The 26643-nt window shown below is 52.5% G+C and overlaps 2 protein-coding genes and 1 non-coding gene across 9 annotated transcripts; 2 read left to right on the plus strand and 1 right to left on the minus strand.

Annotated features, from left to right (window-relative positions):
• Nucleotides 1-808: 808 nt before the first annotated feature.
• Itga7 (integrin subunit alpha 7) lies at nt 809-21364 on the plus strand. Of its 7 annotated transcripts, none has more exons than XM_075954020.1 (26): nt 809-1240; nt 5708-5835; nt 5935-6014; nt 7370-7625; nt 8124-8255; nt 8513-8632; nt 9453-9660; nt 9767-9960; nt 10188-10276; nt 10390-10517; nt 10644-10739; nt 10886-10947; nt 11041-11210; nt 12139-12279; nt 12723-12838; nt 13431-13623; nt 14353-14433; nt 14523-14602; nt 14701-14775; nt 14908-15010; nt 15494-15670; nt 15826-15957; nt 18108-18221; nt 18446-18544; nt 18640-18765; nt 20658-21364. In XM_075954020.1, the coding sequence occupies exons 1-26, from the start codon at nt 1035-1037 to the stop codon at nt 20874-20876; spliced, it is 3525 nt and encodes a 1174-aa protein (XP_075810135.1). In that variant the 5' UTR covers nt 809-1034; the 3' UTR covers nt 20877-21364. The 7 variants fall into 7 exon arrangements, with proteins under 7 accessions (XP_075810135.1, XP_075810131.1, XP_075810132.1 ...); XM_075954016.1 differs by lacking the exon at nt 8513-8632 and adding an exon at nt 19678-19790 and having other exon boundaries at nt 20658-20822; XM_075954017.1 differs by lacking the exon at nt 8124-8255 and adding an exon at nt 19678-19790 and having other exon boundaries at nt 20658-20822.
• On the plus strand, nt 11570-11671 carry LOC142839060 (U6 spliceosomal RNA). The gene has a single exon (XR_012908673.1). It is a non-coding gene; the product is annotated as a U6 spliceosomal RNA (small nuclear RNA).
• A 181-nt stretch (nt 21365-21545) lies between the features above and the next one.
• Nucleotides 21546-23802, minus strand: Tmt1b (thiol methyltransferase 1B). The gene is made up of 2 exons (XM_075954021.1): nt 23237-23802; nt 21546-21933 (listed from the first exon to the last, which is right to left on the minus strand). Exons 1-2 carry the CDS (start codon nt 23732-23734, stop codon nt 21697-21699), a joined length of 735 nt encoding a protein of 244 aa, XP_075810136.1. The 5' UTR covers nt 23735-23802; the 3' UTR covers nt 21546-21696.
• Between the last annotated feature and the right edge of the window lie 2841 nt (nt 23803-26643).

Here is a 26643-nt window from a genome sequence, read left to right on the forward strand (position 1 = left end):
GGGATCTGCCTGCCTCTGCCTGCCGAATGTTGGGATTCATAGAAGTCCCTGGAAAGATCTGATAGCAGAACACTCCCTTTCTATGACTTTGTCTTTCATCTTTATCCCCTTTTGACTCCCTCTTCCCTCTCCACAGTTGAATCTGCATTTCTTATTTTACTCATTTTTTCTTCCTTCCCTGCAGACTTTGAGCTAACTCTTCGCCTTCCTCTTGCGTTCCTTTCTTTTCTTTTTTTCTTTCTTTCCATTCATTCCAGTCTCCACACCTGGTGAGTGTCTTTCTCTTTGAGCCTTTGCTTCTCTCTGGTCCCTAGAACGCCTACGTCGTGACTAGCTGTTTGTGGGCTCTGGGGCACAGGGAGCGGTTTGATTCCTAGAGCCTAAGCGGTGTGCTTTGCTAGTCTGGGGAGTCTGTAGAGGACCATGCCGGATCGAGGCGCAGGGACCCTCTGCTTTCCCTTCCTTTGTTTTTGATCTGTGCATTTGTCTTCTCAGGTAGTCAATCCTTCAGCCTCCTCCCAGTTCTCTATGAGCCTTCTTTCTTTTCAGCCTTCTCTCCTGCTGCAGTTCTCTCAGCATGCTTGACCTCAACCTCCACTTTTTTTGGGGGGAAGGGTGAGGAAAGGGAGGAGTACACTGTGCGTGGGTGGGGCGGCAGGGTGCTAGGTAGGGGGTACGGCGGGTGGTAGACCAGTTTCCACCGGAGCTGAAGTTCTGGGCATCTCGGGTGGTGCGCGGGTTCTCCACTAGCTGCAGAGGCAGGGGGCGGGGCAGGGGCGGGGCTGGGCGGCATCCTGGAGAGGAGGCGGAGCCTGAGCGCACGCCGGCGCTCCCACTGCAGTAGTTGTAGTTAGCAGGTCCTGGGGCAGCGGAGAGGAGGTCTCAAGAGGGGTGCCGAAGTGATTGGAAGATTGGAAGACTCTTGAAAGACCAGATCGATTTCGGAAACCAGAAACACTCCTAGGGAAAACCGGGGGCTCTAGGCGCGCGACGATTTCTTCGCACTATCAGGGAGCGCTTGCAGGGTTGGTTCCATGGGCAGGATTCCGAGCTGCGATTCCCTCCGGCCCCCTGGGATTTGTTACCTTCTTAGTTCCTTGTTCGCCGGTATGCTCTTACCACGGACTGTCGCCTTCAATCTGGATGTAATGAACGCCCTGCGCAAGGAAGGCGAACCTGGCAGCCTCTTCGGCTTCTCGGTAGCCCTGCACCGACAATTACAACCCCAACCCCGGAGCTGGTGAGTCTCCATACCAGCCCAAAGTTCCCAGGCTCAAGCCTTGGGCTACCCTTCTCCCAACTCCCTATCTACCTGTCTCTCAGACTTTGAATAGTGCTCTGCCCACAGGTATCTCACACTCTAACCTGAAAGCTTGCCTGGTCTTGTCCAGATCCCCAGACCCAGGATCTTGCCTTGGGGATGAGTTGGAGAGCAATGGTCTTGCCAGAGACTCCCTTTCCTCTGCCTTTCCCTTCAGGGTGCATCCTTGCTCCAGTCCTGCATCTCTGGCTCCTCTTCTTCCTCAGAGCAGCGAGCTGCATAGGGCGAAAGGAACGGGCAAGACAGAGAGGATGAGGGTGCTGTGGGAGGAAAAGAGGAGAGAACAACTAGGTACTGCCAGAGCATCCCCTTGAGATGGAGTGAGGGCTGCCGGGCCCTGGGAGGCCAGGACTGATGCTGCTCAACACAGCAGGGAGGCTATAGGAAGACCGAGGGGGGCCTGGCAATCTGCAGTGATGGTTTGGTCAGAAACAGTGGCAGGAAAACAGAGACTCCAAGTAGTAGCAAGGGATGGTGGCAGCTGTCACCACTGCTGCGAGAAACAGAGCAGCAGCAGCAGCAGCAGCAGCAGCAGCAGCAGCAGCAGCAGCAGCAGCAAGATCCAGTAAAGATGCCAAGTTGCTTCTTGTCCTCCTCAGGGAATGTCCAGCTCCAGAAATCTCAGTAGTGGGAAAAGACAAGCAGGAGCGTAATGAAGAGGACAGTTGTCATCTTTTCAGGACTCCTGGTAGACAGATACATTTGCAGCCGATTGCGTTTCCATACCCTTGGTCTTCCCACACAGGAAAAGCGGCGAGAACAGGAGAAAGCTTTCCACCCCCTCCTGCCAAGGGGCATTCCCCCGCCCTCATAGCCAATGTATAAGCCACATTTAAGTGTCCATTACCGGGATCAATGCTGTCCCCAGGGACTGTCTTCTCCCCTTACTATTGGTCTGGGGGCAGAAGGCAGGGACAACACTTTATTTCTCCACACCCACTGGAGGTGTGTGGGGGGGGAGCCTTAATCTTTCTCCTTCCATTATTCCCGTCATCTGGGAGAAGGCTGTGCTCTTTAAACCTTTGGGAAAGATAGGAACCAACCGATGTCTCAAGCCATCAACAAGCCTTACCGTCACCCATCCCTCTCTCCTTCCTTCCCTCCCTCCCTCCTTCCTTCTGCCATCTGCTAGAGTTCCAGGCCCGGAGGCCTTTTTAGGACATGCTGAACTCTCTGAGTTATTTCCAGGCAAATTCTCGGTTATTTTTAATAGCTCAGTCTCTTGTCATTTTCCCCTTGTCTGAAGGTGGCCCCTGATTCTGTCTCTAGAGCCAAGTTGGGGGTATTCCCAGAGGGGCCTGACCATCTGGCTCCATTTCGCTCCAGCAGGGGGCATTCCTCTGACTAGGGGCATGGAGAAGCTGCGGCTTTGCTCAGTCCCTCTTTAGACCTTGTTTGTTTTCAGTCTAACCTAGAGATGGGACTCTGAGGCCTAACCTTGCTTTGCTTTGTTTTTTATCGCTTCATTTCTTCCCATCAACTGAGAAACGGAGGCAGCAGCATCACTATCCCTTGGGGTTGGGGGCGGGGATTAAAAGTTCTTAATATACACAGACTATTTAGACTAGCACAAGACCTGAGGTGAGTGTTTGGAAGTGTTTGTTGTGCTAGAGCGCTTGTGTTGGATTCAGAGAGCCTGAGAGCAGCAACATCACAGCCGCCCATATCCAGAGAGGCTTGACCGAAGGGTCCCAGGCTGAGCTAACCTTCCTGGCCGAGCAGCTTCCCCAGGGGGCCACTCAGACTGCGCTGGGCCAGGGAGGGGCGGGCCAGGGCCGAAGCTCTGGTAGGATGCTCTATAAGGCTACTTATTGGGCCCCCAGGCTCACTCGGTACCCAGCAGCCAGCACCGCCCCCACCCGCGCAGTAGCTGCGCAGTAGCCTTGGCTACTGTTCTGTCTGAAGGCCTGGGGCGGTTGGATTTCTGGGATGAAGTTTGAGAGGAGAGTGTGGCTGGAGTGGGGTGATGGGCGCTCTTATTCCAGGAGCGGGACTGGGCACTTAGCAATGGTCCATTTTTCCCTCCTTCCGGCCCTCGACCTCCAGGGCAGGTGTGAACACTGAACACTCACACTTCTGCTTCTTACACTAAGCAGCGGGAGGCCCTGGGTGTCTCTGTGTCCACCACAGGTGTGCACCCAGTAATGAGTCCCAACACTTCCTATGGGGCGAGCCCAAAGACTGTAACAGATGACACCCGCTGTTTGCAGGCTGGTACACTGCGGATCCATGCGAAAGCTGGAGTTTGTTTTCCCTGGGCACCATCACCTAGAGTTCCTAGGGTGTCATTTCCCCCTCCTCTTCCCCTGCTGGAGTGGTCTCAACCTTCTGAAAACAGGCCAGGCCGCGAGTGCACTGACCCGGCAATTAGGCAGATGAGGATCTAGAGGTGGGCAGGCTGCGCCAAGCATTTGAAGGCGGTTGCTCACCTGTAAGATAAGAATCCTTATCTTACAGGACTGTGAGATCAAGTGGGATGATGCCTGTGGCTCTTCTCCTAGGAATCCAAGTGGAAAGTGGTAAAGGTCAATTCCTTCAATCTCTGTCCAGCCTGGGGCCTGGCCTATAGTAGGTGCTATGTTGTCTTACCAATCACTGCCTGACCCAGGGCTTGGTGTATAACGAGGTGTCAGTAAACAGTGGCGAAATGAATGAGAATATATGTCCTCTTTCTTCCCGCTTCCCCCATTTTAAGAGATTTTTTTTGGTTTTATATATATACATATATATGTATATATATATACACACACACATATATGTATATGCACACACACACACACACACACACACACACACACACACACACACACACACACATATATTTGCCTGTGTGTATGCACTGCTTGCATGGCTGGTGTTTCTGAAGGCCGGAAGAGGATGCCAGATCCTCTGAGCTGGATTAGGTATGATTGTGAGCTACCTTGTGGGTGCTGAGAACAAAACCCAGGTTCTCTGCAGGAGCAACAAGTGCTCTTGACTGTCAGGCTATCCTTCCTACCTCTTCAAAGATTTATTTTTAATTTTTTATTTATGTGTTTGTGTGTGTTCCCTGTACCCATATAAATTTATGTGTACCACGTGAGGATGGGTGCCCATAGAGGTCACTGGATCCTTGAGAATGGGACTTACAGGCAGCTGTGAACCACCTGGTGTGGGTACTGGGTACAGAACCCAGGTCCTCAGCAAGAACAGCAAGTAATATTGACGGCTGGGCTATCTGTCCAGCTGCGTGCTTCCCCGACCCTGCTTGACACTGGCTCTGACATGAGGTGACAGCTGCTAAGTTAAGGGACAGCAGGGGCTGTGGGAACCTCTCCCCCACCCTACAATGTTTGGCTCAGTGCCCCACAGATGCCTGTCTGTAATAGTGTCCGACAGTTGCGGGATTTGCCCCCAGGATGGGAAGAGTGTGGGAGAGAGGACTTGGGACTTGTCCCGCTGCCTACTACTCTTGAGCCTTTCCTGAAGAGAAGGTCTCGGTTGCCATCTGGGTATCAGTTACCGCACCTCACTTCCCAGTCACTCCTGGCTTCGGGGTCCAGTCCTGAGGGACCCAGGCAGCCTCCATTCCCAGCACAGTCCCCCTCTGGGGAAGACGCTTTGGCTGTAATCATGGAAAATTGTTCTGCCAAGAAAGTTGTAACTAAGAAAGAGGGGGCAGTGGGAGAGAAGGGCAGGGGTGGGGGGAGAGGAAAAGAGAAATTTGTGGATGTGGGAGGCGAAGGTAGGACAGGGAAGGGGATTCTGGACATGGGAAGGAAATGGGGTGGTGTTAGTGGCCACCAGAAACATTTCCCCACTTTCCTGCTAGTGGGCATGACTGAGTTTGGGGCTTGCAGAGCTACCCAGTGGGTAGGGTTTTTTGCTGGGCACATGGTGCAGGGGAAACAGGCCCATTTCTAGCCTCTTGCCTGGCTTCTGAAAGTCCCTGAGCCACTGCGGTACCAGTCTGTGTGCCTGGCGCTCTTGCTCCGGGCATTCTTGCTATCTCTGGCAGGATTTCAACTGGACCAGGGTTAGGGAGGAGGGTAGTGTCTGAGGCTGGGGCCAAGCAGGGGGTGGAGAAGCTTGTCGGGAACAGGTGCTAGGGACGGGCAGTTCTCTTAGGCTGGCGATGCTGGCAGGCTGCTCTGGCTGGCATGCGTGTCGACATGTGTATGTCCACTCTTTCTGTTGGTCCTTTCTGCAGAGAGGGAGCACACATGTGACATGACCATGTGCCCAGGTCTTTTAACATACCCTTGCCAGAATTTGAGAAAAATGGCTTTTATTTTTTCTCTTTAGTACCTGAACACTCCGCTTGGCACTGAGGAGTTGGGGTCAGGGAAGCTCTGGAGTGGCTGGAGTACTCTGGCCTCTGAATCTAGCCCTTGTCCCACCCTGCAGGCTGCTGGTGGGTGCTCCCCAGGCCCTGGCTTTTCCTGGGCAGCAAGCAAATCGCACGGGAGGCCTCTTTGCTTGTCCCCTGAGCCTAGACGAGAGGAACTGCTACAGAGTGGACATTGACAGAGGAGGTGTGGCCTTGGCACGGTGGAGTGGGAGCAGCACGTGAAGAGGGGAGGGCAGGACTTGGTCCCTTGTTCCTTCCCCTGAAACCCAGTGTCTTGCTTCAGCTGATGTGCAAAAGGAAAGCAAGGAGAACCAGTGGCTGGGAGTCAGTGTTCGGAGCCAGGGACCCGGGGGCAAGATTGTCGTGAGTACTACTTCCTGTGACAATGTAGAGGCTCTGACGGTGTGTGTGTGTGTGTGTGTGTGTGTGTGTGTGTGCATAGAGGTGCACCTACAGAACACAAACTGGATGCCGGGGCGATTCCTAGAGCCATTGGTTGATACACGAAATTGTAAGAGACAGTCCCTTTCCTTATCTGTTTTAAAACACCCATCTCTTCATCCGAGCTCTTGTCAGATTCCTACTGCGAACATTGCTTAGTTTCAGACATTATGCTAACCTCTGAGAGAGGACACGTGAAGACAGTGGAGGCCTGGGCGCTGCCAAATAGTTCTGGAAATGCTTGCTTTGTTAAGACAGAATCTCACTATGTAGACCTGGCTGTCCTGGGACTCAAAGAGATCCTCCTGCCTCTGCCTCCTGAGTGCTGACTTAAGTCGTGTGGCATCATGCCTTTTAGTTATGACAACTCTTTTTCTCCTCTGGTTCTCTCACTGACGTACACAGGAGTCGCCATGAGGCTGAATGTCCCCAGTGCTCACTAAGTGGTCTAGTTTCTAGTCTGTAAGTCCGAAGGAAGAGTAGAGAGAAAGGGCCACTGCCAGCATGGCGCGCTAAGCCATGCTTTTGGGAAGGGGGAATAGTCAGAGGACAGATAGTAGGATGTCTTCTTTCGGGAGATGATGACAGTTACGAAGGTCTAGGGACAGATGACTCAGTAGCTTTGTAAGCATGCGCGTCTGAGTCGGATTCCGAGAATCAACAACAACAAAGCAACGTTGTTGGATTCCGAGAACCAACATTAGTAAAGCAACATTTGGAGGTTGTGCTTCTCATCCTCGCATTAGGGAGTGGAGACAGGAGGACCCCTGGGACTTACTGGCCAGCCAGTCTAGCCCAATTGGAAGGGCCCTGATCCTAGGGAGAGACTCTGTCTCAAAAAACAAGGAGAATAGCTCTTGAAGAATGACACCCAGGGTTGTCTTCTAAGTTTCACATGCACCTGACCCATGTGTATGCGCACTGATGTTGCGTGTATGTTCCCCTGCACACATCTGCATGAACACACACACAACAGCATGTTTCGAGATTGTTACATGATCAGGGAAGCCCGTGTTCTATGTGCTGTTATGTGTCTGTGAGTACCTAGGTAGAAGGTAGGACAAAGCTATTTTTCTTCAAGTGGCCACAGATGGGATACTGAAAAAAGACCTCACCCTGGCTAGGTGATGGTGTTCAAGTGATGCTGGCTCAGGGTTGTCTGTGTGTGCACGGGCATGTGTGTGTGTGTGTGTCTGCCAAAAGTCTACATGCATGCGAGCCGCTTGTAGGTCCCTGGTAAACGCAGGGGAATGACCTGACCTCCTGTTCTCTCACAGACCTGTGCACACCGCTATGAGTCTCGACAGAGAGTGGATCAGATCCTGGAGACTCGGGATGTGATTGGCCGCTGCTTTGTGCTAAGCCAGGACCTGGCCATCCGTGATGAGCTAGACGGTGGGGAATGGAAGTTCTGTGAGGGGCGCCCCCAGGGCCATGAACAGTTTGGGTTCTGCCAGCAGGGCACAGCTGCCACCTTCTCCCCCGACAGCCACTACCTCGTCTTTGGGGCTCCAGGAACCTATAACTGGAAGGGTGAGTCATTCATTGGGGAGGGTGAAGGAGGGGCCCAAGGCCTCCTCTTACCTCAGTGATGGGATGGCTGGCAGCACACGGCCAAGCATGACCACGAGTTCATTGGTGTATTGACCCGGGGCACTGCCATGCCTTCCACTCCCGTCTTGCTAGCACATAAATAAATGGGGTACCTACTCTCCATCGCATGGCCGTGTGTTTATCTACATGTTGGCATGAGTTCCCACATGCACGGCGGGGCCGGGGCCTGCATGCTCCAGCACAGCAGCCCGCACCTCATCACTGCCATTCCTGTCTCTGCACGCTGCCACTGGCTGAGCTGCCACTGGGTGAGTGTGATGCCATGTTCTGGGGGACCCTAGAAGCTTGGGCTCCGGAGTTGGTGGAGGTGGGGCTGAAGAGGAGGGGCGGGGCTTCCCTGTGTGCCCATCCAATGGTGTCTGGTCTGAGGGGTAAGCCTCTCTCCTGCCTTGAGTACTAACAGGACTGTCCTTGCAGGCACCGCCAGGGTGGAGCTCTGTGCCCAGGGCTCGACCGACCTGGCAGACCTGGACGACGGGCCCTACGAGGCAGGGGGAGAGAAGGACCAAGACCCCAGCCTCATTCCGGTCCCTGCCAACAGCTACTTTGGTAGGGACCCCTCCCTGGTCCAGAACCGCTCTAACCCTCTGCTCCTTTCTCTTTTCCTCTTTCTCCACACTCCCATCCTCCTGTCTCTGTCTTTCTGTTGTTTTGCTTCTGGCTTCTTGGTTTCTCTCACTTTCTTCCTCCTCTTCTTCCCCTTTCACCTCCTTCTGGCCTTTCTACCTGTCTCTGTCTCCTCACTCTGTGCCCCCTTCATTTGCTGGCCTTTCCCTGGTGTCTCTTCCCGACCTGCTCCCCCACAGGGTTGCTTTTTGTGACCAACATTGATAGCTCAGACCCTGACCAGCTGGTGTATAAAACTTTGGATCCTGCTGACCGGCTCACAGGACCAGCCGGAGATTTGACCTTGAATAGCTATTTAGGTTTGTAAGCTTTTGCATCCTGGGTCCTGGGGTTTGGCCCTGGCTTTCCTGCTTCCCTCCTAGGGAGTATTCTTTCCTTCCTTGCCCTCTCCTAACATATGCCCAGGGAAATACCTATTGGGCCCAAACTGCAGAGGAGAATTAGGTACATTGGCAGGCCTGAGGGCTGTGAGTCAAGCAAGGGTCTTCATGGAGGAAGACGCAGGTGGAGCGAGAGGGCAAGGGTTACCCTGGTTGGAAGGACAATCTTGAGCTCTGGGGAACTTCCTTTGGGGGTGAATGTGGGCTTATGATTGGAGGAGCTCCAGCCTCGTGGGTCATATCATCATCCAGGATGGAATGAGGTCCAGAAAACATTTGGGTGAAGCAAGCTCTGCTTTGTTCCCTTGTCTTCCTCCCATATCTGTAAAGACTTCCTCCTCTGCAGGGTTGGCGGAGGGGGGGGGGTGAAGAAGGTGCCTTGGATGCCAGTGGACCTACTGGGTGTGCAAAATGGGAGGGACATCCTCTTCTCCAGTTCCCCAGGTTGGGCATGAATGGTGGTGGTTCTGGTCCGACTCCCATTGCGGTGCCAGCCCCTCTTACCAAGTCACCAAGCTTCTCTGTTACTGCCTTTCTCTCTGCTCGATGACACCTCCCTATCACGTCCTGTGTCTCTGACCAGGAGGGCTGTAAGGATTTCTAGGCCCTGGCGGCGGCGGAGAAATAGCCCAGAGATAGTGGTAGTGACTGGGGAGCAACGCTCCCTCGTGGCGCCAGGGGAATTCCCTGGCTTCCGACTCTCCGAGAATCACTCATAGTAAGGGATTTCCTCACCTAGGTTTCTCCGTCGACTCTGGGAAGGGTCTCTTGCGTGCGGAAGAGCTGAGTTTTGTGGCAGGGGCTCCCCGTGCCAACCACAAGGGGGCGGTGGTCATTCTGCGCAAGGATAGCGCCAGCCGGCTGATACCCGAGGTCGTGCTGTCTGGGGAGCAGCTGACCTCTGGCTTTGGCTACTCTCTGGCTGTGGCTGATCTCAACAATGACGGGTGAGAGGGGACTAAAGGAGTGCGCCCCGGGGTCCAGGAGTGGCTTCTACACTTTGTCCGGACTCCCTTGGTCTAGAGAGCCCCATGCTGTCTCCCTCTTCCACAGCTGGCCGGACCTGATTGTGGGGGCTCCTTACTTCTTTGAGCGCCAAGAAGAGCTGGGAGGTGCCGTGTATGTGTACCTGAACCAGGGTGGCCACTGGGCACATGTCTCCCCTCTGCGGATCTGTGGCTCCCCCGACTCTATGTTTGGAATCAGCTTGGCTGTCTTGGGGGACCTCAACCAAGATGGCTTCCCAGGTGTGACTGGATTGGGGAAAGCAAAGCTCAGTGTGGGGAGGAGCTGAGTCGGGAGTCGAATCGAGATCAGCAGATTCTATAGCTCAGCCAAGCTGAGCTAGCAACGTCTGGAGGGAATGGTTGGGAGGATTTAGAATGATGTGTGGAGCTCCTCAATGAATTAGAATTGGGTATGGACCTTGTCTACCGTCCTCCGCAGCCTCACAATGCTTCTCGTATGCCCCCAGATATTGCCGTGGGAGCTCCCTTTGATGGAGATGGGAAAGTCTTTATCTACCATGGGAGCAGCCTGGGGGTGGTTGTCAAGCCCTCACAGGTGAGAGGATCGATGTGGAAGAATAGTTCATGGTGGAGTAAGGACTGCAGAGGTCAGGGTAGGGAGGACTGGGGAAAGTGGGGCTCAAGGAGGGGGTGACCGCTGCTCTCCAGGTGCTGGAGGGCGAAGCCGTGGGCATCAAGAGCTTTGGTTACTCCCTGTCTGGGGGCCTGGATGTGGATGAAAACTACTACCCAGACCTGCTCGTGGGCTCCCTGGCTGATACTGCCGCGCTGTTCAGGTGAGCCTCCAGCCTCTCAGAGCCTTCCTGCGGGTCTGGCCTCTTTCCAGTCCCACGCCTCGTCCTGCAGAGTGTTCCTAACCCCACATTCTCGTCTTCCCTACCCAATGAACTCTCCACACCCAGGGCTAGACCTGTTCTTCACGTCTCCCAAGAGATCTTCATTGCTCCGAGAGCCATCGACCTAGAACAACCCAACTGTGCTGATGGACTCTCGGTTTGGTAAGGCGCGGCCAGAGGGACTGTGCCAAGGAGGAGGCCAGTGCTGGCTTCCCTTCCCCTGCTCCTCTTCCCTAGCTTGGGTCTGGGTTGTGGCAGAAGTAGGGTTTGGGGTCTTGTTTGCTCAAGAGCCTCCCTTTCCCCCACAGTGTGGACATAAGGATCTGCTTCAGCTACGTTGCTGTGCCCAGTAGCTACAACCCTACTGTGGGTAAGTGGAATCCTCATCCGCTGCTCTCTCTGATGGCACCCCAGAACAGGGTCCTCAGCTCACTGGGTTCCCTCTTCTCCCTCCATGCCACAGCCCTGGATTACACCTTAGATGGGGACACGGACCGGAGGCTCCGGGGCCAGGTTCCACGAGTGACTTTCCTGAGCAGAGGCCCGGATGACCTGAAGCACCAGTCCTCGGGCACTGTGTGGTTGAAGCACCAACAAGACCGAGTGTGTGGGGACACTGTGTTCCAGCTGCAGGTGACACCGCCTTCTGGTCTCTGAGTGACTTTGTTATTGCATATCTCTTCTCTGTCTCTTCTCTAGAAAGACAAGCTTCGGGCCACTGTGGTCGCACTTTGTTGTGAGCTCTGGGCCCCAAGGGACTAGAAAGATGCTCAACAGCCAAGAGATTGTCTTGCTCTTATAGGTGACCCAGGTTTGGGTCCCAGTGCCCACTTTGGGTGTCCAGTAGTGCCCTGCAACTCCAGCTCCAGGAGACCTGGCAATCTCTGGATTCTTTGGATACCTGCATTCATGTGCTTATACTCACGTACAGACACCACACACACACACACACACACACACACACACACAATTAAAAAAAATAAGAAAAGCCTTTGTACTTGGCAGCATATATACTAAAATTGGAATGACAGAGAAGGCTAGCACGGCTTCTGTTTAAAGATGACACATAAATTTGTGAAGAATTCCATATTTATTTATTTTTTTCAAAGATCTAGGCACTGAGCAGTCCCCAGTTTGAGCTCATTTCTACACACTTTTGCCTCTCTGCCTGATTTTTTTTTTAAATGAGATGGAGTGTCTGTATGTAGCTCAGGCTGGCCTGGAACTTTTTATATAGGCCAGGCTGGTCTAATTGTGAGATCCCACTTCCTTAGCCTTTTGGGTGCTAGGGTTGCGGGTATGACCCACCACATCCAGCTAGTACTCCTTGCTGTCTTCACACATCTGTGAAGTCAGGAAGTTCACAGAGGCGGTGTCTGCTCCTTGCTCGAAGGGAAAGCCTTTTCTGCTGTGGTCTCTCTCATCCTCACTGCTTGCCCACTTGTATGTCTGTCTCCCTCAATTTCTTTCTGAGCTTGAGAGTCTTCAGCGTACTGGTGAGGGCCTTGATCAGGGCTGGGACTGGGGGTGGTTCCAGTGAGTAACAATACTTCCCTTTCAGGAAAATGTCAAAGACAAGCTTCGGGCTATTGTGGTGACCCTGGAATATAGTCTCAACAGCCCTCAGCAAGCTCCTGACCAGGGGCTCCCCCCTGTGGCTCCCATCCTCAATGCTCACCAGCCTAGCACCCAAAGGACAGAGGTGAGCAAACAGGAAATGGAGCTGGGAGGGACAATGATCCCCGTGCCTCTACAGTGACACCTGCTTGCAGCTTGCAGAAAAAGCTCTTCTGCACACGTAGCCCCAGTACAAGCCTTATATGTAGGCACGGTAATACCTCAGAGGGGAAATGGCTCAGATGACCGTGTGTTTCTTCGTAGTCTAAGAGGACAGTGCTCCTGCTCCCTCACTCCCTGGAGTTGCTCATGGTTCTGGGGTAATCAAGGCCTGGTGTCTTCTGAGGTGGACATCAGTGGTATCCGTCACGGCTTTTTACAGTCTGTGCAGTCTGGGTGGGGCACTGTGGTCTGTTTATGGACCAGCCTGGAGTCCTCTCATCCCGTGTTTCGCGAATGCGCCGTATGCCTCGGTGACACATTTGATCTCCACCTTAGACGTGATCTTCTCCTGAACACTCTCCTCAGATCCACTTCCTGAAGCAAGGCTGTGGTGACGATAAGATCTGTCAGAGCAACCTGCAGCTGGTGCAGGCCCGGTTCTGTTCCCGGATCAGCGACACCGAGTTCCAACCTCTGCCCATGTGAGATGGGTGGAGAGAACACACGTCGTCGGGGAGGAGAGGGCTAGGCCTCAGCCAATGGAGGAAGCTTCTTCAGAGGGGTCAGACAGGGCTCTGATTCAGAGGACCGAGCAAGGGCAGGGTCCTGACCAGAGAACAATGCTCCTAGTCTGTATTTTTTTTTTTTTTGGTTTTTTCGAGACAGGGTTTCTCTGTGGTTTTGGAGCCTGTCCTGGAACTAGCTCTTGTAGACCAGGCTGGTCTCGAACTCACAGAGATCCTCCTGCCTCTGCCTCCCGAGTGCTGGGATTAAAGGCGTGCGCCACCATCGCCCGGCCTCCTAGTCTGTATTTTATGGACACGTCATCACAGTGTGACCCCTCTGTGGCTCCACATTGTGAAAGAGAGCAACCTCTCTGGGTTGCTGTTTAGACCAGGTCAGAAAGTGGTGGAGTTAGCATAAAAATGGAGGTCCCCTGACTCAAGAGCTGGCTTGTGTGTGGTGTGGGGGACTTGGAGTGAGAGGAGAGGCAGTGAACACTTGTTTGGGGGCTGGAAGTAGACAGGGGGTAGGAGGCTCAGATCCTACAGTGAGTTGGGTTCCATCCTCCAGGGCTATGGATGGGACAACGGCCCTGTTTGCACTGAGTGGGCAGCCGTTCATAGGCCTGGAACTCACCGTCACCAACCTGCCCTCGGACCCGGCCCAGCCTCAGGCAGATGGGGATGACGCCCATGAAGCCCAGCTCCTGGTCACCCTACCGGCCTCCTTACGCTACTCAGGTGTTCGAGCCCTGGATTCTGTGGTAAGAACCTGGGACAGGACCTAGTGTGTCCCTTTAGTTTTTATTTTCTTTTTGTGACTTTTTAAAAAAGTAGTTATAGGTCTTATGATGTTTTCAAACCTGCATGTCACTGTATTTAGCTCATCAAAGTCACCCCCAATGTTCTCCCTTCCTGTCATAGTCAGGGTTTCCATTGCTGTGCAGAGACACCATGGCCACGGTAACTCTTATAAAGGAAATACTTAATCAGGGTGGCTTACAGCTCAGAGGTTTAGTCTGTTATCGTCATGATGGCATACTGGGATTAAAGGTGTGCGCCATTCATCACCACCGCCCAGCTCCCCCTTCCACTTTTATGACATATCTCTATTAAAGCTGTATTTCTTCTCTTTATTTTTTTTTCGAGACAGGATTACTCTGTATAACAGTTTTGGTTGTTCTGGCACTCACTCTGTAGACCAGGTTGGCCTCGAACTCACAGAGATCCGCCTGCCTCTGCTCCTGAGTGCTGGGATTAAAGGTGTGCACCATCCAGCTAGATTTCTTACATGAGAGAAAGCGAGATGTTTGTCTTTCTGAGTCGGGCTTGTTTTGCTTAATGTGGGGACCTCAGATCCATCTGTTTTCCTGCATATGACGTAGTTTTCTTCTTCTTTATGGCCGAGTAAAACTCCATTGTGTATTCATAAGAGATGAGATCTTGAGGGCTTCGGGAACCCGCACTGACCTACCCTTCCCTCCCTGATCCAGGAGAAGCCGCTCTGCCTGTCTAATGAGAATGCCTCTCATGTTGAGTGTGAGCTGGGGAACCCTATGAAGAGAGGTGCCCAGGTTGGCCTGTCTAGCCTTTTCTCTGTCTGAGTGGCCCATTCTTAAGACCCAGCTCCCGTCTGACTCACCTGCCATTTCACACCTGGCAGGTCACTTTCTACCTCATCCTTAGCACCTCTGGAATCACTATTGAGACCACGGAGCTGGAGGTGGAGTTGCTATTGGCCACGTAAGACTGGGAACAGGTCGGGTGACTTAGAAAGCCTTCAAGTGCCCTGTGGAGGTTCCTGTGCCAGCGGCTCACATGTCCCCATGTTTGTATGCCAGGATCAGTGAGCAGGAGCTGCACCCAGCCCTTGTTCGAGCTCAAGTCTTCATTGAGTTGCCGCTGTCCATTTCAGGGTAGGTGTTGCTTGCGTGGGTCCCTCTGCCGCCCCCAGAGCTTGGGCTCGGCCTTACCTGACCTCACCCTCTTGGCTCCATTTGCTGCACCCCAGACCTCCTCAGCTCCTCTTCTCATCTCCCCACAACCAGGGTGGCCACTCCCCAGCAACTCTTCTTCTCTGGCGAGGTGAAGGGAGAGAGCGCCATGCGATCTGAGAGGGATGTGGGCAGCAAGGTCAAGTATGAGGTCACGGTAAGCATCCTGTCCTGCGGCCCCAGAGAAGAGGCTTTAGAGATTTCTCAATGTTTTGGGCTCTTCCCCACATGGCAGCGTGGTGGCCCTGGGGTTCCAGGCCTCTGCGTCGGGCAGACATGGCTCGAAGCACACGTTGGTGCTGGGGTTTCAGGGAGTCATCTGGACAGGCCGTCTCTCCAGCAGATCTAAGAGGTGTTGGGAACTCAGAGGAACGGCTCTGCTGTGTGGCTTTAGCTGGAATGGGTTCTTGGGAGAATCTATAACTTTCATCAGTACTTTGCCCTGGCTCGTCCTAGATCCCCTCACACTTGGCCAGCTTTTCCTGGAGAATAAGCAGAGAACAACGCCCAGTCTGGTCTAGATTGTGCAGCTCTGCCCTGCCTCCCGAGGTCCTCCGCATCAGCCTTGCCTCTCTCCCTGTGACGTAGGGACCACTCAGAATCCCGAGTTTCATTTCTTCACACTGCTTTGGGCCCACAGGTCTCCAATCAAGGGCAGTCGCTCAACACTCTGGGTTCGGCCTTCCTCAACATCATGTGGCCCCACGAGATTGCCAACGGGAAGTGGCTGCTGTACCCCATGCGGGTGGAGCTGGAGGGAGGACAGGGGCCTGGGAAGAAAGGGATCTGCTCTCCAAGACCCAACATCCTCCGCCTGGTGAGGCTTAGGCAGGGCAGGCCGGGTGGAGTGTGGGAGGGATGTCGCGCAGCGGGGGGGGGGGGGGGGGGGCGGGGTATGTGGGATGTTGCAGCGGAGATGCCATCTGGGGGGGGGGTTGCAGTATTTGAAGGAACTCTCACTGCGCCTTCCAGGATGTGGACAGCAGGGACAGGAGGCGGCGAGAGCTGGAACCACTGAGGCCAGAGGAGCCTCCAGAGAAGCTGGAGCCCAGCACATCCTGGTGGCCAGTATCCTCTGCCGAGAGAAAGAGGAACATCACCCTGGTGAGGGCAACACAGCTACGGCACGGCCACAGTGAGGGTCAGGGAGCCAGCCGGGCATCCACGGAGTCACCTGGCGAGGCGTGTGGTGCTCAGACGCCAGGGACAGCTGGAGGGAGACAGTACCCGCGAGGCAGCTCCTGACACCTCAGACCCTGCAACTCCCAGTGTGCACTCCAGGGCCAGCTAGGTAGCGAAGCAGCAACCCTGCTCATTTATCTAAAACACTGTGTTTTGTAAGGAGCTGGGGTGAACTCATCCTCTTGCCTCCAGTTTCTAAGGGCTGGGATTACAGGCATGGGATTACAGTGTTTCGTGTTCTCATAATTAAGATTCTAGTATATACACAAGATTGGCTAAGTTTTCTGTCTATCCCCTTTGAACAGCTTGGCTTCCCACTCTCCCACATAGTTTTGGTATTTAGCTGGATTTGTTGAGCGCTCTGTGTTCCTCCTAGGTTGGTGCAGACAGTGGTACAGATGTCAGTTAGGGACACTGGGGTGTTGAGCTAAGCCTAGGCGTGGAGCATGCTAAGTATGGAGGTCCTTGGCCAGTTGCCGTAAGCGGATGGTGAACTCTGTCATGTCTTGTCTGCCTCCCCATGCCCCTTTGATACCTAACCCGAGGCTAAAGAACGCGGGCAGCTGTGCTGCATCTGGAACTAGCTGCTGCTGTGGGAGACATCTAGTCCCGCCTCCTCCACAGGATTGACAGCTCCGAGAGACTCCCTGTTTAACAAGAACCTTGAAATAGTTTCTTTATTTAATATTTCTTTATTTAGAAACAGAGTTTTTTTCTTCTTCTTTATATTTGGAGACAGGGTCTCTCTGGTTGACCCAGAACTTGCTATGTAGACCAGGCTGGCCTCAAACTCACAGAGACCCTCCTGCCTCTGCCTCCCAAGTGCTGGGGTTAAAGGCGTGTGCCACCATGCCCAGTCTAGAAACGGTCTTGAACTCATGGCAATCCTACCTCAGCCTTCACAGTGCTAGGATTAGAAGTATGTCTCACCATGTCTAGTTATTTATTAATTGTGTTTATTTGTATTTCAGAATCAAGCAGCGCATCATTCTATAAAATACAGGGTGTTCCCTCCCAGCAGGGTTGGAGACCAAACTAGGGCCTTTCTTTGCCAGGCAAACACTCTACCGCTGAACTGTGGCCCAGCTCTTCATTCTTTTGAGAGGGGAAGGGCTGCTGTGCTATGCAGCCCGGGCGTCCCTCCAAACTGAAATCCTTTTATTTCTTCTCAGATGCTGGAATTACAGGCGTATTGCCCCCATGCCTGCACTTATTTATTATTTACTTTTTTTCCTGGCTTTATTTTTTTAAAAATGATTTTATTATTTTAAATTTTCATGTGCATGCGTGTTTTGCCTGCATGTAGGTGTGAAAGCCACATGTACAATGCCTTCTTTCAGAGGTCACATCTGGGTGACCATGTGGTATTTTTTCACCTGTACCCGGCTTGTTTCACCTGAGTAATATCTCAGATGTTTTAAAATGGTTTTTTAAGACAGGGTTTCTCTGTGTAGTTCTGGCTGTCCTGGAACTCACTCTGTAGACCAAGGCTGGCCTTGAACTCACAGAGATCCGCCTGCCTCTGCCTCCTGAGTGCTAGGATTTAAAGGTGTGCGCCACCATGTCTGACACCACTGGACACGTTTGCTAGCTCTGTGACCTGAAGTAGGCTGGTGGCCTTCCTCAAGACTCAACTTCTTCTTTTGAAAAACACTGACGCCAGGCACAGTGGGCCACACCAGAGCAGCCTCAGCACTTAGAGGCCCAGATGGAAGGATAAAGTTTAGGCTAACTTGGGCTGCATAGTGAGACTCTGTCTCAAAAAGAAAGTACCTTGCAGGAGATTTGGAGCTTAACTGAGCTATGTGCCTGGTAGGTTCTGGGTGCTTAATTATTGAGACAATAAGCAGAGTAGATATCAACTCAGGAAGTCACTTTGCCTGTTGCTTGGGAGTGGAAGACCCCTTCCGATGTGTTTCAAGGCCCAGGTTTGAGGTAGGCAGCTATTTTGGGCAGAGGGTTAGCCTAGGCAGACTTCCTGGAGGAGAGGAATTTGAGTTCCATTGAGGAACATGGGAAAGATGGCTACCCATGGGCCTGTCAGCTCAGCATCTTCCTATCTTTCTCTGCAGGACTGTGCCCAGGGCACGGCCAAGTGTGTGGTGTTTAGCTGCCCGCTCTACAGCTTTGATAGAGCGGCCGTGCTACATGTCTGGGGTCGGCTCTGGAACAGCACCTTTCTGGAGGTGAGGGCACCACCGGGTTCCATGCTGGACGGCTTCTGCAAACCCCGCCCCCTGGAGTTTGCTTCATCTCTTCCCCGTCCTAATGCAGCACTCTCTAAAGCCAAGCCAGGCAGAAACGCCTGCCCTCTGCGTCGGCGGCTCCATTTCATCTGTGGTGTCAGTGGCTGGAGAGGATTGGGAAGAACATGGGCATTTAGAAGTCTCCTTCCTTCCCTATCCCTTAGGAGTACAGAGCCGTGAAGTCCCTGGAAGTCATTGTCCGAGCCAACATCACAGTGAAGTCCTCTATCAAGAACTTGTTGCTCAGAGATGCGTCCACAATGGTGAGCTGCCTGCCAGGCTGGAGGACGGGCCGGTGGGGGACTTTCCGGCTTCCCACTCACTCCAACTTTTGCCCTGTTGACTCCTTGTTTCTCAGATCCCTGTGATGGTGTACTTGGACCCTGTGGCTGTGGTCGCAGAAGGAGTCCCTTGGTGGGTTATCCTCTTGGCAGTGCTGGCCGGGCTGCTGGTGCTGGCCCTGCTGGTGCTGCTGTTGTGGAAGGTGAGGCCCGAGAAGGGATGGAGCCAGTGGGAACTGGGATTAGAGGAAGGTGGCTGGCCGCTCACTCACACAGGTTCATCCAGCAGCTCCTACTGCGAGCATTTACCCTGCATGCCCCAGGAACTCCGTCTGCTCAGGATGTTTCGGAGTTGGCTCCTGTGCAGACCTGGTCCTCAAGGCTTGTGTAGTCCAGTGGGAGTGCGGGAGCCTTGTAGTTAAGGATGGGCAGAAGTGTCGAGTCGAGATGGTGGGAACTCAGAAGAAGGAAGGCTTTGAGGTCCCAAGAGCTGGGCCTCAGATGGGGAAGTGGCAGAAGTGATGTGGGGAGATGGGGCAGTTTCATGTGAGGCTTCCAGAAGAACCATGGTGGATAGCGTCTCAGGAGTAGGAAAGTGTGGTCCGATTTAGCCACAGTGTGGCAGCAAAGGTTGGGAAGGAAGCTGTGACCAAGGCCTATAGCGTGGAGCACTGGCTCCAGGGAACTGCTTGGAGCTCAATGGGAGCTGCCTCGTATGGGACCGTTCTTGTTCTGACAGAGCTGTAACATAACACTGGCTCAACATAAAAGCACACGCATGCACATGTCAGTACAGGGGCTCTCATGCTCCACCAGGGCCCATCCCCGAGCCACATGCCACATAGGGGGTTTGTGCAGAACCGAGCACATCCCTAGGCTCTGTAGCTGCCCTGTCCGCTGCTGTTGGACAAGGGTGTGTCATCAGCGGGCCAGCTCTGGAGTGGCATCAATGCTGTTGAGAACTTGCCCGGTCTTAGGAACAACAGATGCCTTCTGATCGGGATGCCTGTCCCATGCACTACTCCCATAGAAGGGAGACAGGCAGATACAAAGTCCCCCTCCCTCTTCAGCCTTCCCATCGTCTGCCTCTTTCCCCTTCTCCCTCAACATCCCAGTGTGGCTTCTTCCATCGCAACAGTCCGAGCTCATCACTTCCAACCAGCTATCACCGAGCCCATCTGGCCGTGCAGCCCTCGGCCATGGAAGTTGGGGGTCCAGGGACTGTGGGGTAACTGCTGTGTGTGCACGTGTGTATGAACATATGTGTGTATCTATGTGTGTGTGTGTGTGTCTAAGTACAGATCCGGCATTGGGAGGGGCTCAGTAAAGAGAGGAGTGTGTATGGAGGGAGATGAGGGTCCGAATATTTGAGGTAAGGAGCAATGCAAAGGTGAAGTTTTCAGTGTGAGCACACAGCCCAGCATGCACAGGGAGCGAGTAGGCTGGGAGTGCCAGCATGTGGGCACGTGGGGTTCCATGCATGTCTTTTCTGTGGGAACCAGTGTGCAGAGATGATTGCACAAGGAGATCTTGTGCCGTCTGAGCATGCAGGAGTCTCGGCTGTTCTGAATTTCAGTGTGCAAGGGGCCCAGCACCACCTTGATAGGTGAGGGGTTAAGCTACTGTATTCATGGATGCAAGGGCCCTGGCCTAAGGGGCTGCAATTCAGTGCGCAAGCACACAGGTGTATGTATGGCTATGAGTCATCATTCAGGGTTTGGGGGGGGGTGTCTAGGACGCTATTTTATCCCTTGGATCTTGTGTTCTAGGAGACATTACTGAGGTTTTTTAAGAAACCTGGATGGGAGAGGAAAGCATGGGAGGCCCTCGTGTTCAGTTTTAAGCCTCTCTTTCAGGGACCAAGGGTGATTTCCTTGGTTTTACACCTTGGGCTTCCTTCTGGTCTTCCTCTGGCTGTGAATGAGAACCTTGGACCCTGGTACTGATGGTAGCAAGCTGGGGACTTGCCACTGTGTTGGAATTTGGCCAGCCTACCTCACTTTCGTTTCAGCTTTCTGGCTCAGGACGGTGAGGGGCTCTAAGGGCTGTCAGCCCTTCAGGCTTCTTCTCATGGTCTGTCTTGCTGTCCTCACAGCTGGGATTCTTCAAGCGAGTAAAGCACCCGGAGGCCACTGTGCCCCAGTACCACGCAGTGAAGATCCTTCGGGAAGACCGACAGCAGTTCAAGGAAGAGAAGACAGGCACCATCCAGAGGAGTAACTGGGGCGGCTCCCAGTGGGAGGGTTCTGACGCCCGCCCCATCCTGGATGCCGATGTGGCTCCTGATGGAACTCCGGTGCCAGCCTCTGCTTAACTTCCCTTATTCCAGGCCTGGCCTTTGAATCCCTTCCACCCTTTCCCAAGATGGGCTTCTTGGGATGGAAATAGTGGGGTGGGTTGTTGGCGTCACATCGAGATACGGCAGACTCTACTTCCTCAGGGGCACAGACCTCTCCCACCGTGAGAACCACCCCTCCAACTTCCCCTTAGAATGCTGTGAGACAAGGGGGCGGGGTGTATCAGGGATGGGCTGTGGGCGTGGCTGGAAGGATGGGAATGCAGGATGGGGAGTAGGGATCCCGATCTCTTTCTCTCATCCACCCTGGATAGCATGTCTTCCCCAAAGTGCCTTAGACAGAGGGTCAGGGAAGAGAGCGTGTCGCTGTCTCTTGTTGCTGTCTCAGGGGCTCTTCCTTCCCTAATCCCCCCTGTCCCCTGACCTTAGTGTGCTGTACCAGCCTAGTGGTTTTTGTCTATTTATTAAAAAGAATTTGACAATAAAAAAAAAACACTGGTTGCTTTATTGAGTGCTTTTCTCTTATCTTGAGGGTTTAGCTTCCCTCTGCCCCCTGAAGCTCGGCGCAAAGTGGGTGATAGGGAGGGAGGCTGAGGTGGCCTGGCGGGGAACACACGCATCGACATGTGACCAGTTCCGAGGGGCACATGGGTGTAGTGTCGGAAGGATGGCAGTGAGAACTTTACCACGTGTCTAAGGGAAAGGGAGAGTAGAGGTCCTAGAAGGTGGCTGGGCAAAATTTGGCGCGGCGGTGGCGCCGAGGAGGTTTTCTCCTTCTTTGACTGGGATGGCTTCTGACTACAGGCAGGGAGGGAGCAGAGGGACTCCTTTTGGAGGGTTATTTCACAGCCTTTCCCATGATGTGGGGCCCCACAGGTAACCACCAGAAGGGAGGGGCCTGCCATTCCATTTCGATATTGGAGAACCGTGCCTGCTCAAGGTCCTTCCAGGTCTCTCTGGTGAGGTGGCAACCATCTCCGATGTGTTTCCAGGTCGGCTCAAAAACTTGCTGCCACATCAAGGCCCAGCTTCCCCGAGGCTCGGCGACGTGCTCCCAGAAGAAGAGTAGTCCTCCCTGGGAGGAGGTTAAGGTCACTTATCCAGTCCATTTTGTACTGCTGGTCCTCATGCCCCCTTCCTTCCTTCAGACCCATCTCTCCGGAGTAAGAGCTTCTGGCCTGAGACTTTGTTGGGGGGCAAACTGTTCCTGACATTGTATGTCTAGCTCCTGCCCTCCTCACAGGACACGAAAGGAGCCTCTGGTAACTGGGCGGCCATCACTGGTAAGATCTTTATAGAATCACTAAAGTGACTTGTACAATAGGGGAGCAAGAGCAATCGAGGGTTCAGAGGTTAAGAGCACTGACTCTTCTTCCAGAGGTTCTGAGTTCAATTCCCAGCAACCACATGATGGCTCACAACCATCTGTAATAAGATCTGGTGCCCTCTTCTGGCCTGCAGGGACACATGCAAGTAGAATGCTGTATACATAATTAATAAATAAATCCTTAAAAAATTAAAAAAAAGTCTCATTGTATTTTAAATGTTTACAGTTTTGGGTTGGGCCACTTTCATAGTTAACTGGGGCCTGTGGGTTAGAGATACCTGCCAGCTAGAGACGTGATCCCAGCCTCTGCTGAGACTCTGGTGTCTAGCGCAACCGAGACACCCCAGCGTTCTGAGTACAGCTCTTCCCAGAGCAGTCACTCATTCCCATACTGAATTCCCACTAGACGGTCATACTGTCCATAGCTCTTTCTCCAGGCCACATCTTGTCCTGACTTGCAGACCTGAACTTCTAATGACCTGTGTAGGCTTCTCTGCATGGACGTCTCAGCACATCCCGAGACCCAGCGCGCTCAGAACAGAGTTTTCCATGCCGGCTAGTGACTATTTATTTCATCCGCTTTCCCTTCAGTTGTGCAAGCCAGAAACTTTGGAAATTATCCCAAATTCCTTTCTTTCACACCCAGCTCAAACTCTCAGAGACTCTGCTGCCCCCTAACTTTTCCACTTGAAGTCTTTGTCCCCCCCACTTCCTCCACTAGAACACTTTGATTCCCCCACCTCCTCTACACCGTAAGTCTCCAGATACCAATTGAGACCTCCCTGCCCTTGGTGTCGTGCCAGCTCTCCTCACCACCGTACTTAACAGCACCCCCTGTGTTTCTGGAGCTTCCATTGCACCCCCACAGATCTCCTATCCACAAGAAGATGCCTGGTGTTATCGACCAAGGACCATGACATTCTGATGGCGTTTTTTTTTTTTTCTGCCAGAGGGTAGGTTACATCAACTTCCTCATCCGGGGTCCTGAACTCTGGAGTTGCCAATGCCATGCTCACCTGCCCTGGGCCCATACCCTTCTCCCTTTGCTCACCGGCTTCAGGACTCTCTGGATTTCCCGGAGGACTTTTTTTGGGCTCTTTACAGAACACAGCACCAGGGTGCAGACCACCACATCCATGGAGCTATCCGCGAGCTGTTTCATGTCCTCTCCGTAGGCCACGATAAAGCGCTCGTACTGCAGGTGCCTGTTCTCAGCCATGCTCTTCGTCAGGAACTTCTCAAAGTTGGGGTTCGGGTCCACACAGGTGACCTTGCAGTCAGGTGGGTAGAACTGGAAGTTGGCACCAGTGCCACAGCCCAGCTCCAGCAGGGTCACTTTCCCTTTGGTCTCCTTCAGGTCTTTGATCGGGCTAAAGAGTTTCCGTTTCTCGCCTTCCATCTTTTTGTTGGCATTTTCTGTTAACTTGGCCATAAGGTAGGGGAAATAGGTTTTGCATACAGGCTGCCAGTAGCCCAGCAGAGCCAGCAGGTGCAGGGGAAGTGTCAGGATCAGCACCAGTAGCTGCAGAAATAGGACCAGGACGTCCATGATAGCAGCTCTAGGTGGTGTGTGTCCCGGGACACTGGTGTTTGCCACTGCCCGGTCTGGTAGATATAAATCTCCCCTCCTCCTGTGACAGGACTTTGCTCCTTGTCTCCTGCCTGGTAATTCTCTTTACTGGGTGGAGCCTGTGTATGAAATTCCTCCAGTAGCATGGGTCACACAGCCTCACAGGCCCTTCAAAAGTTGTATGTGGGTGAAGGATCATGGCAGTGCCTATGTTATTGTGTTACGAACAGACAGATATGATTGAGTAAGCTATCTTACCTCAGAGGAGAGTAGAAAGGGGTTGGGGGACAAGTTTCGGATCACAGCCTCACAAAGATCCAAGGTTGTGGGCAGAGTCAACTCACTCTTTTCAGGTCTGGCCAGGTTGTGCAAACCAGAAAGTCTCCCACACCCCCTGGGGTTTTATACTCAGCAGCATGACTTTGCCCTGCATATATAAAGCTGCTTTGTATAAGCCGCTTTAGGTACTTGAGTAAGTGGCCAGGCCCCTCCCCGGAGGACTTCCAACTGCCAGGCCCTGCTAACAAGGCTGGTAGGGATTTGAAAACCTACCAATCCCTGAACGTGAAATTCCATCATTCCCTGGGCTCACCCCAACCTCAAGACTTGACATCCCACCAATCCCCACTCTGGAAAGTTCCACCCTGGAAAGCTCTGCCCCCAAGAAACTCTGTATAAACCCCATCTTCTGCCCAGTCCTCTGCTGCTTCTCGCTTGAGCAGAGGCAGCTACCCTCCTGGACTCTTCTCTCTCAACACATCTCTTGTGTGACTGCGGTGCTCCTTGGCTCCTGACTGCCAGGATACCTTTCTCTTTAGGGCTGTAACCCTTGGGGGAAGAAACATCCTCCCCACCCCAGCAGGAGTAGAACTGTAACCCTTTGGGCAGAGCTGTAATTTTTCCATTGTGGAAGCTCTTTTCTTCAGAATGTACACAATGTACATGGTGAGACCTGATTGGTCATGAGAAGGAGGGAGGTTACTGGTCAGAAGAAAGGCTCTGGGATTGGAGCCATGGCTCAGCAGTAGAAGGCTGGTCTGCTGTGCTCGAGGCCCTGCCCTGAAAGAAGACACTTAAATAAACTTTAAATATTATATTTAAAAATATATGTATGTATATATATGCTTCCATGTATGTATGTACGTATGTATGTATATATGTAGTATACGTATGCATATCTGTATGCTTTTGAGTGTGTGTGCTATGATGCAGTTGTAGAGGTCAGATAACAGCTTGAGGGAGTTTTCTCTTTTCAGTATTTGAGTCCCAGGGATTGTCAGCAAATGCCTTTACCTGCTGATTCATCTCAACAGACTCTGATTTTCTTTTTAATGTTATGAGTGTGTATGTATGCGTGTGTATATGCATGTATGTGTGCATGTGTATATATGTGTGTGTACGTGTGTATGTATGTGCATGCGTGTGTGTATGTGTGTATGTGCATGCGTCTGTGTGTATGTGTGTGAGTGTATATGCATGTATGTGTGTGTATATGCATGTATGTGTGCATGTGTGTGTATGTGCATGTGTATGTGTGTGTATATGTGTGTATGTGCATGCGTCTGTGTGTATGTGTGTGAGTGTATATGCATGTATGTGTGTGTATATGCATGTATGTGTGCATGTGTGTGTGTGTGCATGTGCATGTGTGTGTGTATGTGTGTATGTGTGTGAGTGTATATGCATGTATGTGTGTATATGCATGCATGTGTACATGTGTACGTATGTGCATGTGTGTGTATATGTGTGTATGTGCATGCGTCTGTGTGTGTATATGCATGTATGTGTACATGTGTGTGTATGTGCACGTGTATGTGTGTGTATATGTGTGTATGTGTGCATGTGTATATATGTGTGTACGTGTGTACGTATGTGCATGCGTGTGTGTATGTGCATGCGCCTGTGTGTATGTGTGTATGTGCATGCGTCTGTGTGTATGTGTGTGTATATGCATGTATGTGTGCATGTGTGTGTATGTGCATGTGTATGTGTGTGTATATGTGTGTATGTGCATGCGTCTGTGTGTATGTGTGTGAGTGTATATGCATGTATGTGTGCATGTGTACGTATGTGCATGTGTGTGTGTATATGTGTGTATGTGCATGCGTCTGTGTGTGTGTGTGAGTGGGCATATGTACCACTGGGAGGATGTGGAAGTCAGAGGACAACTCTGTGGAGCTGAGTTTTTTCCTTGGACCTTTACAAGGGCTTTGGAAATCAAACTTAGGTCCTTAGACATACCCAGAGGGCCTTTTCACAAGTTGAACCATTTCACTGGCCCTAAGAAAACTCTTTTGAACTGACTACACTGACTACAGCTATCAAATTCAAGGCTTCAAGACCCAGAAATAGAAGAAAAAGAGGAGACACGAAAGGAAGGAAGGCAGGCAGGAAGGAATGAAGGAAGGCAGGCAGGCGCAGAAGAGCCTGGAGACCTGAGGCGTAGCCCTGGTTTGCTTGTGAGTTCTGAGATCTGTTGGAAATGGTCTTTTCTTTACGGGCCTCAACTTGTCATGCATCAAACAAGGAGAGAGAAGAAGCTGGAGAACCTGGTACACCTGCCAGTGCTTTGCTCTGCTCTCGTGTTTGTGTGGTCTATGGAGGGCAGGCTCAGAAGCAGGAGGCTGCCCTAAGAGTCCTTGGAAACCTGGACGACTCAATCCAGCAGGGCTTCAGGACCGGGTCAGGACTGACAATAATGCCGCAGAGTCTCAGAGGCTGGACTTTCAGACCAAGGCATCTTAGTACAAACCCCGGGTTGTTAAAGTACTGACTTATTTTTCCTTTTTCCTGCAGCCTCCCTTAGTGATTTTGAACTTGGTGACTCCTCATGGACAGTCTCAAGGGCTGCACAGCAAACACCATGGCCAATTTCTTTCTTTCCTTAT

Source organism: Microtus pennsylvanicus, chromosome 20 (genome assembly GCF_037038515.1).
Source record: "Microtus pennsylvanicus isolate mMicPen1 chromosome 20, mMicPen1.hap1, whole genome shotgun sequence".
Classification (NCBI taxonomy): Eukaryota; Metazoa; Chordata; class Mammalia; order Rodentia; family Cricetidae; genus Microtus; species Microtus pennsylvanicus.